At 39.0% G+C, this 16,921-nt stretch overlaps 1 protein-coding gene across 10 annotated transcripts in view; it reads left to right on the forward strand.

Moving 5' to 3' along the window:
* The window catches only part of PPP1R12B (protein phosphatase 1 regulatory subunit 12B), a 213,868-nt gene that overhangs the window by 60,996 nt on the left and 135,951 nt on the right, over window positions 1-16,921 (forward strand). For all 10 annotated transcript variants that reach the window (XM_019821983.3, XM_019821984.3, XM_045048676.1 and 7 more), the window contains exons 3-8: window positions 1,885-2,003; window positions 8,601-8,760; window positions 10,039-10,183; window positions 11,238-11,312; window positions 13,936-14,015; window positions 14,670-14,809. In XM_019821983.3, coding sequence (XP_019677542.2) covers window positions 1,885-2,003; window positions 8,601-8,760; window positions 10,039-10,183; window positions 11,238-11,312; window positions 13,936-14,015; window positions 14,670-14,809 — 719 coding nt within the window. The remainder of the gene's footprint in view (window positions 1-1,884; window positions 2,004-8,600; window positions 8,761-10,038; window positions 10,184-11,237; window positions 11,313-13,935; window positions 14,016-14,669; window positions 14,810-16,921) is intronic.

A 16,921-nucleotide genomic window follows, 5' to 3' on the forward strand; every position in this document is an offset into this window, starting at 1 on the left:
AAAGGATAAAGAGAGGGTGTTTCATTCGGTCAGAGGAAACTACTTAAGCTTTGGAGGAGAGCTGAGTAAGAGTGGGATGTGTTTGGGAACATTAAGTGGTCCAATTTGATGAGAGTATAGGGTATAGTTCACTACAAAAAGCTTTTATTGAGAGCTTACTGTGTAGATTATTTCCATTTTGATTTTTCAGGGTGATTTTTCAGTTGTAGTTGAATGTTCCCCTGGCCTGAAGTTGAGGAACCAGAAGAGAGAAGGTATTGAATATATAGAAATGAAGGAGTAATTGATGGACAGAGGATTGGTACTTGATAGAACTCAGAATGCAAAGAGAGGATATTAACCTTTGAATTGAAAAAAGTCTGTCTTCCTCTGAGACTGAGGGAAGGACAGAGTCCACTGAAATCAGATGAATTGTGAATGCGTTTGCACTTTATATATGTGCAATTGATCTATAAATTAAAAACATTTATTGAGGCTCTGTTATACCATGTACTAGGCACTAAGAAAGCAAAAACATGATTTTAATGTAGTCTTCATTAATTCTTTCTCTTTTGCTAACTCTCTGAAGAGAGAATGACCATATATTGATTATCTTTTGAAAATCTCCTATGGTATATAAAATGTGATGCCTTAAACATAGTAGGGGTCCAATAAATGCTCACCAAATTGTTGAAATCTGATTTCAATAGTTTTTTTTCTCCTTTAAATACTTTTGAATATTTGTTAGAGTTCCTAGCATTACTGGGATTCTCACTGGCCCCAAAGCACCTTGATATAGTGAACAGATGAACTAGACTTGAAGATGGAAGACTGGGGCCGTCACCTCTGTCATTTGCCACCTATGTGATTTTAAGAAAATTACTCAACATAGATGAGCCTCAATTTCTTGTGGAGGTAGTACTACCCATATTGTCTACTTCATAAAATTATCTGACTCATTATGTAATTTTATGTGAAAGCACTTCGGAAATCAAAAAAGATCCATTCAAGCTATTAAAATTATCAGACCTGGGGTGCCTGGGTGGCTCAGTCGGTTAAGCGTCTGACTTTGGCTCAGGTCATGATCTCGCGGTTTGTGAGCTCGAGCCCCGTGTCGGGCTCTGTGCCGACAGCTTGGAGCCTGGACCCTGCTTCAGATTCTGTGTCTCCCTCTCTCTCTGCCCCTCCCCTGCTCATGCTCTGTCTCAAAAATAAATAAAACATTACAAAAAAAATTTTTTTTAATTATCAGACCTTTCTTCCTCAGAATTGAGTATTGCATTTCAATACAGAATCTATTTAGAATTTAACTATTTATTTCTTTAGTAATTTAGTTTCCTTGTAGAGTGTAGAAGGTTTCATGTAGATGTATGGTTGAAGAGAGAGGTATTGTGGAGACACGATTTACACAGATTCATGCACATTTTAATTCATTATTTTTCTATTTTCATACCCCAGCACTACTTAATATATTCTAATGTGGCATTGAGAAAGTTTTGTGAGAATTACTTCTTTGCATACCTTCTGAGAGCTCTCATTCTCAATATTACAAGTGTAATAAATCCTTTTGGGAATCTGTTTGGACCTCAGGGATGGTAGGTGAATTCTTAGAGCTGTATGTCTTCCTTATGGTATTTAGAAAGTCTCTTGCTATCCAATAAGAGTGAGAGGGTGGAAGTTGGGACTATGAGTGTGAAAGAAATCTTGTTTGTTGGCATTGTTCATCAGGAAATAGAGACACTTCCAGTCCTAATTATTGAAGGTTAATGGAGTTAGAAATTAATAATGGAACACATCATCTGGGACCATATTTAAAACCTCAAAACAGTGGCCTCACTCATATGCATGAGTTTAAATTGATATCAGATTGACAGATAATATAGATCCTGGATCTTGTCTACACAGGTATTTCATTAACCATGGAGCCAGTGTGGGTATTGTGAATAGTGAAGGTGAAGTCCCCTCTGACCTTGCAGAAGAGCCTGCCATGAAGGATCTTCTTCTGGAACAAGTGAAGAAGCAAGGTAAAAAAAACTTAAGCAATTAGAGGGGGCCAGGAGAGACTCTCAAACATTGCCACTTAGAAAATAATCCATTTGCCGTAAAGAGCTTTTCATCATCATATGATAGGAGAGGATTAGATCTGTCTGCACAGTATTAGTCATCAATTACCAGTGTTGTGTGTCCTCTTAAGAATTCACATAAGAATGGTTCAAATGCCAAAAGGATGAGCAGTCATTCCTTGTTTTTGACATATCTGAGGATGTATACCCATTGCATAGTTGGGAGTGACCTGATGATTTTGATAATACAAATTGGACTGATGAGGAGCATGAACATTTCTGAGTATACATGGTATTGGATTTTGCTAGACATTATGACATCTAAAGAAAGGATGATATATAATGTAAATTTGAATATGGGCCAAATTCTGTTTATGACTTAATTTTCAGAAGAATCCATATCAGAGAATAAGCCAGAATTTTTCTGAAGGTCTCTAGGTTCTTTTAAAAAAATATATTGCAAATAGATAGCAGGGAGGACAGGTTTTAGGAAGTTTACTAGAACCATCAAGAAACTTTGTGGACCTGATTTATAGTGAATTTTAGTCTTTCCATTAAACTGCCTTACCCACAGTCTGCACTTATGCCAAAAGATTTAGCTCCAGTGGCCTTTCCTGATGTGATCCTTTAGAACAGGCAGGCCAATTCTGGCCACATCCATTTGTTTACATAACATCCAAAGCTGCATTTGCACTACCACAGAAGAGTTGAACAGACTGAATGTCTCACGAAGCTGAAAATATTTGATATCTGGCTTTTTATGGAAAATATGCCAATGCCTACCTTAAAATAATGATGTTCTAGGGCAGTAAATACTTGTTTTTACTGCCTTCCTGTATATAATTTTTGTGCCCTTTGAATTAAAGAACTTTATACTTAGTTTACCATTCAGTCCCACTCAGCCTTATCCTAAGATTGGCATCACAGTATACAAAAACTTTTTTTTTAAACAAACTGAGATTTTAAAAATAGCTTTAAGAAACAAACTTTTCTATTTTGATTTCTGACTCTTCAGTTAAGGAATATGCTCTGTTGGAAGAGGTATTCAAATGTATGCTTAACTTTGCAGCATGACAGTTCACTCTTTCCATGGAATTCTGGTATGTTATAAATTAGATACTCCTTTCAATCCAACAAGAAGGTGTAACAGTCATAAATACATATGCACCCAACTTTGGAACACCTAAATGTATTAAATAAATACTGACAGATCTGAAGGAAAAATAGATTTATTGTATTATTGTCTATTTTGACAATAGGGGGACTTTAGTACCCCACTTTCAACAATGGATAGGTCATCCAAACAGAAAACCAACAAGGAAACATTGGACTTGAGCTATACTTTAGACCCTATGGACCTAATAGACATATACAGAACATTCCATCAATAACAGGAGGAAAACTGGAAAATTCACAAATATGTGGGGATTAAACAACATGTTACTGAACAACCAGTGGGTCAAAGAAGAAATCAAAGGAAAAATTTAAAAACATCTTGAAGGGCGCCTAGGTGGCTCAGTCAGTTGGGCTCCAACTTTGGCTCAGGTCACGATCTCATGGTTCATGAGTTCAAGCCCCATGTCAGGCTCTGTGCTAATAGCACAGAGCCTAGAGCTTGCTTCGGATTCTGTGTCTCCCGCTCTCTCTGCCCCTCCCCTGTTCGTGCTCTGTCTCTCTCTCAAAAAAATAAAAATTTTAAAAATTTTAAAAATATCTTAAAACAAACAGAAATGGAAATACAACATGTTAAAACATGTTTTACGTGCAACAAAAGCTTTTCTTAGAGGGAAGTTTATAGTGACAAATGCTTACATTAGGAGAAAAGAAATAATCTTAAATATACAACTCACCTTTACATCTCAGAGAACTAGAAAAAGGAAGAAACTAAGCCCAAAGTTAGCAGAAGGAAGGAAACAGAGCAGAAATAAGTGAAACAGGGACCAGAAAAAAAACAATAGAAAAGATCAATGAAACTAAGAGCTGTTTTTTTGAAGAGATAAATAAAATTGACAAACCTTTAGCTAGACTAAGAAAAAAAAGACTGAAATAAATAAAATCAAATGAAAGAAGAGGTATTACAACTGATACCACAGAAGTGCAAAACATCATAAGAGGCTACTGTGAACAACTATGCCAACAAATTGGATAACCTAGAAGAAATGGATAAATTCCTAGAAATATACAACCTACCAAGACTGAATCAGGAAAAAATAGAAAATCTGAACGCATCGTTAACAAGGAGATTGAGTCAATAATCAAACAACAAGAAAATCTCAAAACCATGTGGTTTCTCTGGTGAATTCTACCAAACCTTTAAAGAAGAATACATACCAAGCTTTCTCAAACTCTTTCAAAAAAATTGAAGAGGAGGGAACATTCTCAAATTCATTTTATGAGGACAGCTTTATCATTATATCAAAGCCAGATAAGGACAGTACAAGAAAGGGAAACTATAGGCCAATATCCCCGATGAATATAGATGCAGAAATTCTCAACAGAATATTAGTAAACCAAATTCAACAGCACAAGAAAGCTAATACACTATTAGCAAGTGGGATTTACCTCTGAAAATCAAGGATGGTTCAATATACATAAATATGATATACAACAATAGAATGAAAAGTAAAAATTGCATGATCATTTCAACAGATGCAGAAAAAGCATTTGACAAAAGACAACGTTTCATGATAAAAATTTGAACAAATTGGATATAGAAAGAATGTACCTCAACATTATAAAGTCCATATATGGGGGCACCTGGGTGACTCAGTCAGTTAAATGTCTGACTCTTGATTTTGACTCAGGTCGCGATCTCGACTCAGGTCACGATCTTGCAGTTTGTGGGATCAAGCCCCACAATGGGCTCTGCGCTGACAGCATGGAACCTGCTTGAGATCCTCTCTCTCCCTCTCTGCTCTTTCCCTGCACATGCACACATGCTTTCTTCTCTCAAAATAAATAAATAAACTTTAAAAAATGGGCAGAGGATCAAAATCCTCAAGGAGAAAGCAGGTCTCTTTGACCTTGGCCGCAGCAACTTCTTACTCAACACGTCTCTGGAGGCAAAGGAAACAAAAACAAAAATGAACAACTCGGACCTCATCAAAATAAAAAGCTTCTGCAGAGCGAAGGGAACAGTCAGCAAAACTAAAAGGCAACTGACAGAATGGAAGAAAGTATTTGCAAACGACATATCAGATAAAGGGTTAGTATCCAAAATTTATAAAGAACTTATCAAACTCAACACCCAAAAAACAAATAATCCAGTGAAGAAATGGGCAAAAGACATGAATAGACACTTCTCCAAAAAAGACATCCAGATAGCCAACCGACACATGATAAAATACTCAATATCACTTACCATCAGGGAAATACAAATCAAAAGCACAATGAGATACCACCTCACACCTGTCAGAATGGCTAACATTAATAACTCAGGCAACAACAGATGTTGGCGAGGATGCAGAGAAAGAGGATCTCTTTTGAACCGCTGGTGGGAATGCAAACTGGGTGCAGCTACTCTGGAAAACAATTAAAATTAAAAATAGAAAAATTAAAAATTAAAAATAGAACTACCTTACGACCCAGCAATTGCACTACTAGGTATTTATCCAAGTGATACAGGTGTGCTGTTTTGAAGGGACACATGCACCCCAATGTTTATAGCAGCACGATCAACAATAGCCAAAGTATGGAAAGAGCCCAAATGTCTATTGATGGATGAATGGATAAAGAAAATGAGGTGTATGTGTATACACAAACACACACACACACACACACACACACACACACACACACACACACACAATGGAGTATTACTTGGCAATCAGAAAGAATGAAATCTTGCCATTTGCAACTACGTGGATGGAATTAAAGGGTATTATGCTAAGCGAAATTAGTCAGAGAAAGACAAATATCATATGACTTCACTCATTTGAGGGCTTTAAGATACAAGACAGATGAACATAAGGGAAGGGAAGCAAAAATCATATAAAAACAGGGAGGGGGACAAAACATAAGAGGCTCTTAAATATGGAGAACAAACAGAGGGTTACTGGAGGGGTTGTGGGAGGGGGGATGGGCTAAATGGGTAAGGGGCATTAAGGAATCTACTCCTGAAATCATCATTGCACTATATGCTAACTAATTTGGATGTAAGTTAAAACAATAAATTAAATAAAATTTTTAAAAATGGGCAGAGGAACTGGATAGACATTTTTTCAAAGAAGACATACAAATAGCCAACAGGTTATGAAAAAATGTTTAATAGCACTAATCATCAGGGAAATGCAAATCAAAACCACTGTGAGATATCACCTTACACCTGTTTGAATGGCTATCATCAAAAAGACAAGAAATAGTGTTGGTGAGGCTGTGGAGGAAAGGGGACTCTTGTACACGTTTGGTGTGAATGTATATTAGTACAGTCACTATGGAAAACTGTATGGAATTTCCTCAAAAAATTAAAAATAGTACTGCCATATGATCCAGCAGTTCCACTTCATGGTATATATCCAAAGGAAATAAAAGTAAGATCTTAAAGAGAAACCTGTACTCCCATTTTCAATGCATCATTATTCACAATAGCCAAGATATGGAAGGAACCTAAGTGTCATTCTATGGATGAATGGATAAAGATATTTTATATATATATATATATATATATATATATATATATATATATATACACACACACACACACACACACACACACATGTATGTGTGTATGTATATATATATAACATACATATATATGTATATATATAACATACATATATATGTGTGTATATATATATATAAAACGTACATATATATGTGTATATGTGTGTGTGTGTGTGTGTGTGTGTATAATGGAATATTATTCAGCCATGAGAAAGGAGGAAATATTGCTCTGTACAACATGGATAGGCCTTATGCTAAGTGAAATAAGGGCGTTATGCTAAGTGAAATAAGTCAGACAAAGAAAGAAACAAATATTGTATGATATCATAGAAATGGAGAGTGGAATAGTGGTGTCCGGGGGGCTGGGGGTGGGGATGAGTGGGGAGATATTGGTCAAAGAAAGGGTACAGACTTCCAGTTATAAAATAAGTTCTGGGGATCTAATGTACAGCATGGTAACTATAATTAACAATAGTCTATTATGAACTTGAAAGTTGCTAGGCGATCTTAAATGTTCCCAGCACAAAAAAGAAATGGTAATTTTGGGAGGTGATGTGGTTGTTAACTAACTTTATTGTAGTGATCATTTTGCAGTATGTCAGTGTCAAATCAACATGTTGTAAAAATTAACTTACATGGTATTATATATCTATCGTATCTCAGTGACACTGGGAAAGAAAGAAATAAAATAAATTGCTTACCCTTTCACCCTGTCTGTCCCCCCAAATCAGACAGATAAGCCTTGGATAGTTCACAGGTTCTCATTTAGGAAGTGAGTTGGAAGAGAGTAGACCAAACACAGAGAAAGCCTGCTTGTGGGTATAAAACTCTTTGGATGGGTATGTTTGTATTTGGGACATGTAATTATCGTATATAAGGGGGAATGCCCCACCCTTGTCCCTTTTCACTGGCACAGATGTTGGAGAGTTGGTGGCTAAAAGGAGGAACTTTTGGGAGTTCCTCCATAATGTTTTAAAGTGAAACAAAAGCTAAATTCCCTTGGAAGTTTAACTACACGTGACCTACTCAGCTACTCTAGATTCTATAGCTTCAGGTCAGTATATTTCCCTTGATATGGAATTGAACATTAGAGGTAGATTATTTTTTTAAAGTATATCATACCTGAAACCAAGATTTTTAAAAAAATACTTATTTATTTTGGGGGGAGTGTAAGTGGGGGAGAAGCAGAGGGAGGGGACAGAGGATCCAGAGTGGGCTCTGGACTGACAGGCTGACAGCAGGTAGCCCGATTGGGGCTTGAACTTACAGACCTTGAGATCATGACCTGAGCCAAAGTCGGACGCTCAACCGACTGCCATCCAGATGCCCCATGAAACCAAGATTTTTGGTTACCAATCTTATGGTGTAGTAAGTGGAAAAGAGCAACAGACAGAGACCTAGGATATCAGAGTTCTAGTGGCAGCTCTGATGTATTTCGTGGCCTTGAGCAAAGGCACCTCACCTTTCTATGCTTATTTCCTCAACTGTTAAATAGTGATAGTAATTTGTTATATTTACCTCAAAGGATTATCGGCCAACTAAAACGGTATGACATGTAGAAGGTCTTTGAAGTGTACAGCATTGTGCAAATATTATAATACAAAACTAATGTTCTTTTGGTCTTTATGTTCTTAAAATTGAAAACAAGTTTAAGCACGTTCCTTTAATGGAACTGCCATCACATAGTATTTAAAATGATGATTTAACCCTGGTAAAACTACTACTATGTGTATAAATGCCATTGCTCTTCTAAATAAGGAGTGAACTTGATGAATACCCAACTTGGTGACTAAACTGTTATTTGTGGTTTTATTTATGATGTGTTTAGAACCTAAGGAAAATATCCTGTCAGATTTAAATGGACCTGCAGTAATGCTGGCTATCTGGTTTCTGCAGGAGTTGATCTAGAGCAGTCAAGAAAAGAAGAAGAACAACAGATGTTACAGGATGCCCGCCAGTGGCTCAACAGTGGGAAAATAGAAGACGTAAGGCAGCCTCGTTCAGGGGCCACAGCCCTCCATGTGGCGGCTGCCAAGGGCTACTCTGAGGTCCTCAGGTATGGTGCATTTACATCAATCAGGAATTTGGTAGACTGGGAGAAAATGAGCTGGGTTTTGGGAGCAGGGGGTGAATTCGATTTTCAACTATGATGCAATTCTTTCTTTGTTGTTTTCTTCTCTGATCATGCACTCTTTTCTTATGTTTTGCTGATATGAATCCATAGATGGTCTCCCACCCTCCTACTATCACTTTAGCTTCTCACTGACGTGCATGATATAAAACAGAGTTGAGGTAGACTGGCCTAAGAGATGACCTTACATGACCTCTCTGGTTTATCACTACTTTCCCTGCAATCTTCACCTTTGGTGTCAGGTAATACAGGACAGAATCATTTCTGTCAGGTCATTTTGGTCCTTTTTGGACACAGATCATTTCTTTGGCTCTTTAGATGAACTTTACAGATACTGAGTGTGCAGTGTCCAGCTAGACTAGGAGAGTTTAACTTACATGAGGGATTTAGTTTCTACTCGTCTGCCTGTTCCATTTTTCCTTACATCCACACATGCTGAATGTAGCTCTTGGTGCTTACTGTTGACAGGCTTTCCCAAATCGTGGGTAGCTAATAGCACTGTCTGTGTAGTCGTGGCCAGACTCTTCCAGTGCTTCATATTCCACCCACCGTGGGGTTTCCCTGGCCTGGTTGACGTTCTCTGGAGTTCTTTGTGTCTGGAGGCCCGTGATAAAGGGAACCTCATTCAGGCCAGTGCAGTTTGGGACCTCAGGAGTCCTACCTTTCTTCCTTCTTGCACACAGATTATAGCTTTGTAGTTAGCACGAAGTCCCTGCAGATACTTTGCAGGGTTGGAAGTGTGACAGCCTACAGTAAAACTTACAGGGTCCTGGAAAGGCCAACTAGAAAGGTAGTAAGTAAAGTGCCCTGAAGAGAATTGAGTTCTCACTTTACATGTTTCTTCCTTCCTGCACTAGAAGTGGAAAACACACCTTGTAACAGAATTATGTGGTTTGGCTAATATAATTAGGCTTTGGTTAATCTCAAAGGTATACACCTTTCTAAACGTTTGCATCCATGGTGCAACATGGGTGTGCCTAGGAAGTGCCATAGGACCTTTAAGAGAGGGTTGATAACTGTTCTGTATGATTGGTTTTCAGTGTAGTAACTATGAAACCTGAGCTCTGCCTTAGAGGACAGAAATAATCACAAGACCCCAGTGGTTCAGGGCCAAAATCTGAAATATCAATTAGGTGATAGTTTATGTGGCAGAAAACTATAATATAGAGGGTATAAATATCTTGTTTGGGGTTTTCTTCTTAGACTTTTAATCCAGGCTGGCTATGAACTCAATGTTCAGGATTATGATGGCTGGACTCCCCTCCATGCTGCTGCGCACTGGGGTGTGAAGGAGGCTTGCTCCATCCTGGCGGAAGCACTCTGTGATATGGATATCAGGAACAAACTGGTTAGTATGCCCGACCTTCTAAAAGGGCAGTGAGATTGGTGGCTGGGTCTCTAGAACAAAAACTTAAAGTCTCAGTTAAATGGCCAGACTCACTGTCCAGGGAAACATATGTCACAGGCAGCTATGGCTCTGCTCCCCACATCCTCCTCCCTCCCCCCTGCCTCATTATCCACACAGAGAGGTTTGCTATGTTAAATAAAACTCTACTGACCTAGCATTCTGATTCTATTTATGTTGAAGGCCCTAAAATAAACAGGAAAAAAAGATATTTGCCCTTGGCAAAAATGAGCATTGGAAGTCCTAAGGCTGTTGTTTGTGGTGAAGTATGAAAGGTGTTATTTTGCTTCATTTTTAATTGAAAGACTTTTAATAGCTGAGCTCTACTCACATCCAGTCACTGAAAAAACATTATAATGGCAAAGATCCTTGTCTCTGGCTGAAAATAGTGTTGTTGAGCCTCATGTCAAGCAACTTTAGAAGCCTTGGAACTCCTATCCCAACAATACTGATTTTCTAGGAATCCAGAGACATGGCTTTTTATTTAGTAAATGTTCTTACCTGCCTCACATCTCTCCTGAACCCAGCTTTCTCTCAGATTGTGGGTTAGCGTCCTAAATTGTGCTGACATTTCCTAAAAAAAAATACCCTTCTCTCACTTCAAGGGAGATGACATGTGCCCTGAACCTCCTTCTGAGGCTTGTCAAAGCCCCTTATTGAATTTATCAGAGCAATTAAGACCATTTTAGAACAGGTACAAGGAGAAACTTCAATTGATTATTTGCCAAAAGGGAATAAAGCATTAGAGATGATGTGATGCTTTCCTCAATACTGTTTTACAAACTATAAAAACTTGTATTTAAAGGACTTGCTGTTCCTTGTTTTGTTTCTTCCTCTGTGCTAGTTGAAGGCATTGTTATAATGCAGAATAGATTTTAGGGAAGCAGCTATCAATTGGAACAAAGGCATAAAGTGAGTATTGAATAGTTTTCCCATAAAGTCACGTGATCGCTGTTTCTGTTTTCTGTTGATCATGGTACCCCTTTTTCTCTGCCAGGGCCAAACACCATTTGATGTGGCTGATGAGGGTCTTGTGGAGCACTTGGAGATGCTCCAGAAGAAGCAGAATGTGGTGAGTCTTCAGTTAATGCTTTTAAAGCTTTTGTAACAGTGTAACAATGGGGGCGCCTGGGTGGTTAAGTGTCCAACTCTTGATTTCAGCTCAGGTCATGATCTCGTGGTTTGTGGGTTCGAGCCCCAAGTCGGGCTCTGTGCTGACAGTGTGGAGCCTGCTTGGGATTCTCTCTCCCCCTCTCCCAGCCCCTCTCCCACTGGCGCTTGCTCACTCACTCCCTCTCTCTCTCTCTCTGAAAAATAAATAAATAAACATGTATTTCTAAAGCTTTTATAACAATGCAGTCCACTGCAGATATCTCAATCACTTGTTTTAGTTGTCTACTGAGAGCTGAAATGGACATATCTGCATTTCAGAGATGATCATTATTCCCTTAGGGGACTAGCAATAGTCTGTTAGAAGATATTCCAGAAACCATTGTTGTTAAAGTTTACTCATCATAAGATAGCCTTCAAGCACCTGAAAGTCAAAAATGACAAGAACAGGGGCGCCTGGGTGGCTCAGTTGGTTAAGCATCTGACTTCAGCTCAGGTCATGATCTCATGATTCATGAGTTCGAGCCCCACATCAGGCTCTGTGCTGTTAGTGCAGAACCCACTTTGGACCTTCTGTCCCCCTTTCTTTCTGCACCCTCCACCCCTGCTCCTGTTTTTCCCCCCTCTCTCTCAAAAATAAACAAACATTAAGAAAATAAAATAAAATCTATTTTTAAAAAGATGACAAGAACAATAAGCTAATGATTACCCTTGAGTTCTAGAAAGTGAATGTGGTATGTTCAAATCAGTTTTTTCCAAATAGGGAGTACCAGGGTAGAGGACATCTCATTCACTTTTTTCTCCCCTATTGACTGGAAGGACATCTTTATTTAAAGTAAATTCACTACAGAAAGGAATATATTTCTTTCTGAAAAAGCAAACAAGGCCACAAAACTAAAACTGCCTTTTGGCATTGGACAGTACTTGGTCAATGACTCATACTTATTCAGCATTCATCAGATATCCAGAATTCAATCCACTTCTCCCTTCTCATTCTAAATCTTTTATTATTTGGCTGCACGTACCATTCTGTTGCTTAGTGCTACATAGGAGACCGGTACCCACGTATAGACTGCGGAATGAGAAAACCCACCCAATATAAAGACAAACTGTAAATAATTTACATTTTCTACCCATAAGTGAGATGAGTGATTTGGGCAAAGAGAATAAAGATCAGTTATTGATGATCAGGGTTGATGTTTGAACAGAGTTGGACAGAAAAAAATCACTAGCTTTCCTTCGCATGATTGTGGCTCAGGGCATGTGAACTCAAGTTTAGCACCAGTAAGAGAAACGTAGAGCAGCTCTGAAAGAAAGAACTCTATATAGTTCACTGATGGCACAGACCAGCCATGTCTCACCTCACCCATGTTCACCACATCTGCACCGGTAGAGTGAAAATCCTCGTTACCTCAAGGCTTAGTTGGAAAATTGCATATGTACAGCTCAGACAAACACAACTTCCAGTTCGTTTTGTTTTCTTTAGTGAGCAACTGGAATCGAAACTAAAACTTAGGACTTTGCAAACACAGTATTGGTGCTGTTGCTTAGCAGCAGCAACCTTCCTAAGATGTATACTTTGCATAGTTTGGTGGTGGTGTTTTTTTTTAAGTCCATTTATTTATTTTGAGAGTAAGAGAGCATGAGCAGGGGAGAGGCAGAGAGAGAGAGAGAAAGAATCCCTAACAAGCTCTGTGCTGTCAGTGCAGACCCTGACTTGGGGCTTGATCTCTGAGATCATGACCTGAGCCAAAACCAAGAGTTGGATGCTCAACCAAATGAGCCACCCAGTGCCCCTGGTTTTTGTTGTTTTTTTTTAAACTTTTTATTCTGAAATAATTTTTAGACTCACATAGAAGTTGCAAAAATAATATAGAGAGTTTCTGTGTACCCTTTACCCAGCATGGTTTGGTTTTTGAACGTAAATAATGTTTTCACTGAATAGCATTTCTATGTTGGGAATGGTGCTTATCTTTGCCCCATGCCTAACTTTGGGGTCCAGGGATATAAACACTTTTTGTGCAGAGCATGTATCTAAGGACCAGATGATTTATTCTAAGGGCTTATTTCCCCGTTAGTACTATTGCCGACCTAATTCAGTAGGTGGTCATAAAGAATTCTTTCAGAGTTCCTTCCTTTTTTTTTTTTTCCTAGTCTACTAGAAGCTAGGCTTTCTTTCTTTTTTTTTTTTGTTTTAAGTTTATTTATTTATTTTTATTAATCTCTATACCCAACGTAGGGCTCGAAGTCATGACCCCCAGATCAAGAGTCACATGCTCTTTTGACTGAGCCAGCCAGGTGCCCCTAGAAGCCAGGCTTTTTTTGAAGATTGGGTTTGGATATTTCATATGGGCAGTTTTATTGAACCTCTAACCCTATGCTTTTTCTCCTACCTTGGATGAAGATTGTTCTCTGTCATTGTCTTCTAAAGAGACCCAACTGATGTGTTTCTCTTTTTCTCAGTTCTTTCTTTTTGGTTTTGGTCCTGTCTTCTTCAGAATGACAGTACCATTTTGAGTTCTCATTGTTGCTAATTTTTACCAGTAGTTAACTTCCCTCCTTTTCTCTGTTTTCTCAATTTCAAGCTTCGAAGTGAAAAAGAGACACGGAATAAGCTCATTGAGTCAGACCTGAACAGCAAGTTGCAGAGTGGACTCTTTAAGAAGTAAGACATTCGGAGCTTGCAAAATGTGATGAGCTCTGCTGTGTGTGGGTGCTATGTGTGTGTGACATACTTAGCTTGAGAATTTATATAGTAAAGAAACTGTGTTTGAATCTTTGAGGGGCAAGGACGTGGCACTGAGATATGGGGAAACACTGAGGATGGATGAATGTGTTTTACATTTAGAAATTAATCGAGACTGTGTGCAACATTTTCCCCCCTGGCTTAGGGGTTCCTAGTCCTCATTGCATCCCTAACTATATGTTCTGTGAACTCAGGGACCAGGTGTGTTTTGTTCACCACCATTCCAGGGCCTGGCATGATTTCTGGCATGTAATAAGCACTCAGTAAACATTTATTAAATGGCTTTTAAAACATATTTGCTTGCTTCATCACCATCAAGATTCATAGCCTTCCTTTTTCCTGTGTGTTGAACAGGTGAAATCTGCTTAAGTCATACTCTGAAGTTAAATACTAAACCTTAGTCTGCAAAAACCCAAAGATCCAAAAAAATTTAGAATTGAGAAGGATTTGATGTATTTCTATTACCCCTTCTACACAGAGGTTTATAGACTTGTTCTCTTTATGCTTGATTATCAGTGAACTTGAATAGTTTGCCATTTCTGAATTGCACTCAAATCATCTTCTTTAATTTAGCAAAGAGAAGATGCTCTATGAAGAAGAGATCCCCAAGTCCCAAGAAATGGAGGAAGAAAGCAAAGAGTCCAGCAGCTCCAGCTCAGAGGAGGAGGAAGGTGAAGATGAAGCTTCTGAGTCAGAAACCGAGAAGGAGGCAGGTAATGCAAAGATCCTGTTTCCATAATGCAAGGAGATCACTGCTTATCACAGCTAGGAGACCTCAGAGGGCTCCAAAAAGAGCTTTAAGTTTAGTTTTCAAAGATAAGATATCCAATTTTGAGTAAAAGCTCGGTTGTAAAAGCTGTGAGCTATGTTAGAAATATGTGTGCGAGTTTCTATGTAGCCATATGATAAGGTGCACAAAAAATTCTTGTGTATGTAAAGGAACCATCTGTCTGACCTCGGGTTGGTGGGATTGAGAGACCAGATTCCAAACCTCACTCTGCTAAGAGACTGAGGAGATGAGGTCTTGCAGAGGCACATTTGGTCAAGTCTCTTTAACCAACTGGTGAAAATTTGCATTTAGTTTTCAGGTTCATCTGATTCCCTAAACAGAATCCCAAGATCTTTTTATTTTTCCTTCTGATTATGTGAAGCTCCTTCAATTCCTGAGCTGGGGATTCAAGAAGGAACAAAATCATATTTACCTTTATGACTCTTACTATATTTGCTTCATGTGGTACTTCTTGAGTTTATCATATGGCAAGGCAGGACCCCCAACAGTGAGAGGGAGCTGCTAAACATGGTCAGATCAGCATGCTATAAAATCACCCATAGGTTTTGATATACAGTCAGGCAAACGCTGAGGAGATAAATACTGGGTTTTACTCAATAGAGGTTCAAAAGCAACACAATAGCTCTCATGGATAATTGGAAGTTCATGATAACTAAGATTTTACCGTACTTGTGTCCTGAGCTCACTGGCTTGTATTGGTAGTATTAGTATTAGCTCATCGAATGTCACCAAAGGCAATTAGAGACCATTGACTGTGCAGAGAAGATAAGCACTAGCTAAGTTGGTAGCATGGGAGATGACCTTTTACTCATGGAGCCTTGAATTTCTTTTATTAAGTAGGCATAGCCTACTCTGGAAATGCTGGTGTAGTACCTATCAAAATTTGTAAGTACTCATCTTTTTTATGTTTTTACTGTTTTTTGAGTACTTACATGTCTTAGACTTCAGGTATTACTATCTGGTCTTGCTCTGTGCTAGATCACTTTGTTGGCTACCAAGCTATTAGAAGAGGGAGGGAGCTACCTGAACTACTATCATTGTTTTGTGGTATGTACCCATGCCTCAGGTCTCTGGTGCCCTGCAGCCCATCTCTACATTGCTTGTTGGAGTCAAACACCCACAGCACCCTTTGGCAGGGGTGATGCTACACCCCTGTCCAGAAACTGTCTACGATCACCTTCCTCACCCATGGCTTTGCCTGTGGAGTAATCCCAAACCCCGTCGCCTGACCTTTAAGATCTTTCATAATCCATCTCCAGCCCACCTTTCCAGTGCTTTCCAGGGCCTAGGCAGCATCATCAACTAGCCACGCTGGATTGTTTGGTTTCCCCAAACATGCCCTGAGCTTTCCTATCCCTGGACATTTATTTGTGTCTTCGAATTCATTTCTGGCCGTCAAGTGCTTATTGAGTGATTTCTGTGAGAAACCATGGGATTTACCACACTGAAGAAGCCTTTCTTTAGTTTTCCTATACAAGAAGCTGAAAAGGAATGGACCACTTCACTGTTCTCCCACCCCATGATAATCGCTCCCCTGTTTGTATCCCTCTAACACTTTTTACTTATCTGTGTTGTAGCACTCCTCATCTCGACTGGGAACTCTAGTTTATCATTTACTCGTAACTAGGTCTCTGTGAGATGCCAGGCACAGGACAAGCATTCACATTCATTAAATGCTTTTGTTGAACACATCTAGGAGATACAGGGGAATAGGAAGGCAGATACATGAATCAAATACATGCCACATGACAGAGATAAGTGTAGTCAGTGGTATTCACTAGTAAGAAAGATTGTATTTAGGCGCCTGGGTGGCTCAGTGGGTTAAGGGTCTGATTTCGGCTCAGGTCATGATCTCACGGTTTGTGAGTTCGAGCCCCACATCAGGCTCTCTGCTGTCAGCACAAAGCCCACTTTGAATCCTCTGTCTCCCTCTCTCTCTCTGCCCCTTCTCCTCCTGCTCCTGTTCTTTCTCCTTCTCTCTCAAAAATAAATAAACATTTCAATTAAAAAAAGAAAGACTGTACTTAGTTTGGGG

The sequence above is a fragment of the Felis catus genome, chromosome F1 (genome assembly GCF_018350175.1).
Source record: "Felis catus isolate Fca126 chromosome F1, F.catus_Fca126_mat1.0, whole genome shotgun sequence".
NCBI lineage: Eukaryota > Metazoa > Chordata > Mammalia > Carnivora > Felidae > Felis > Felis catus.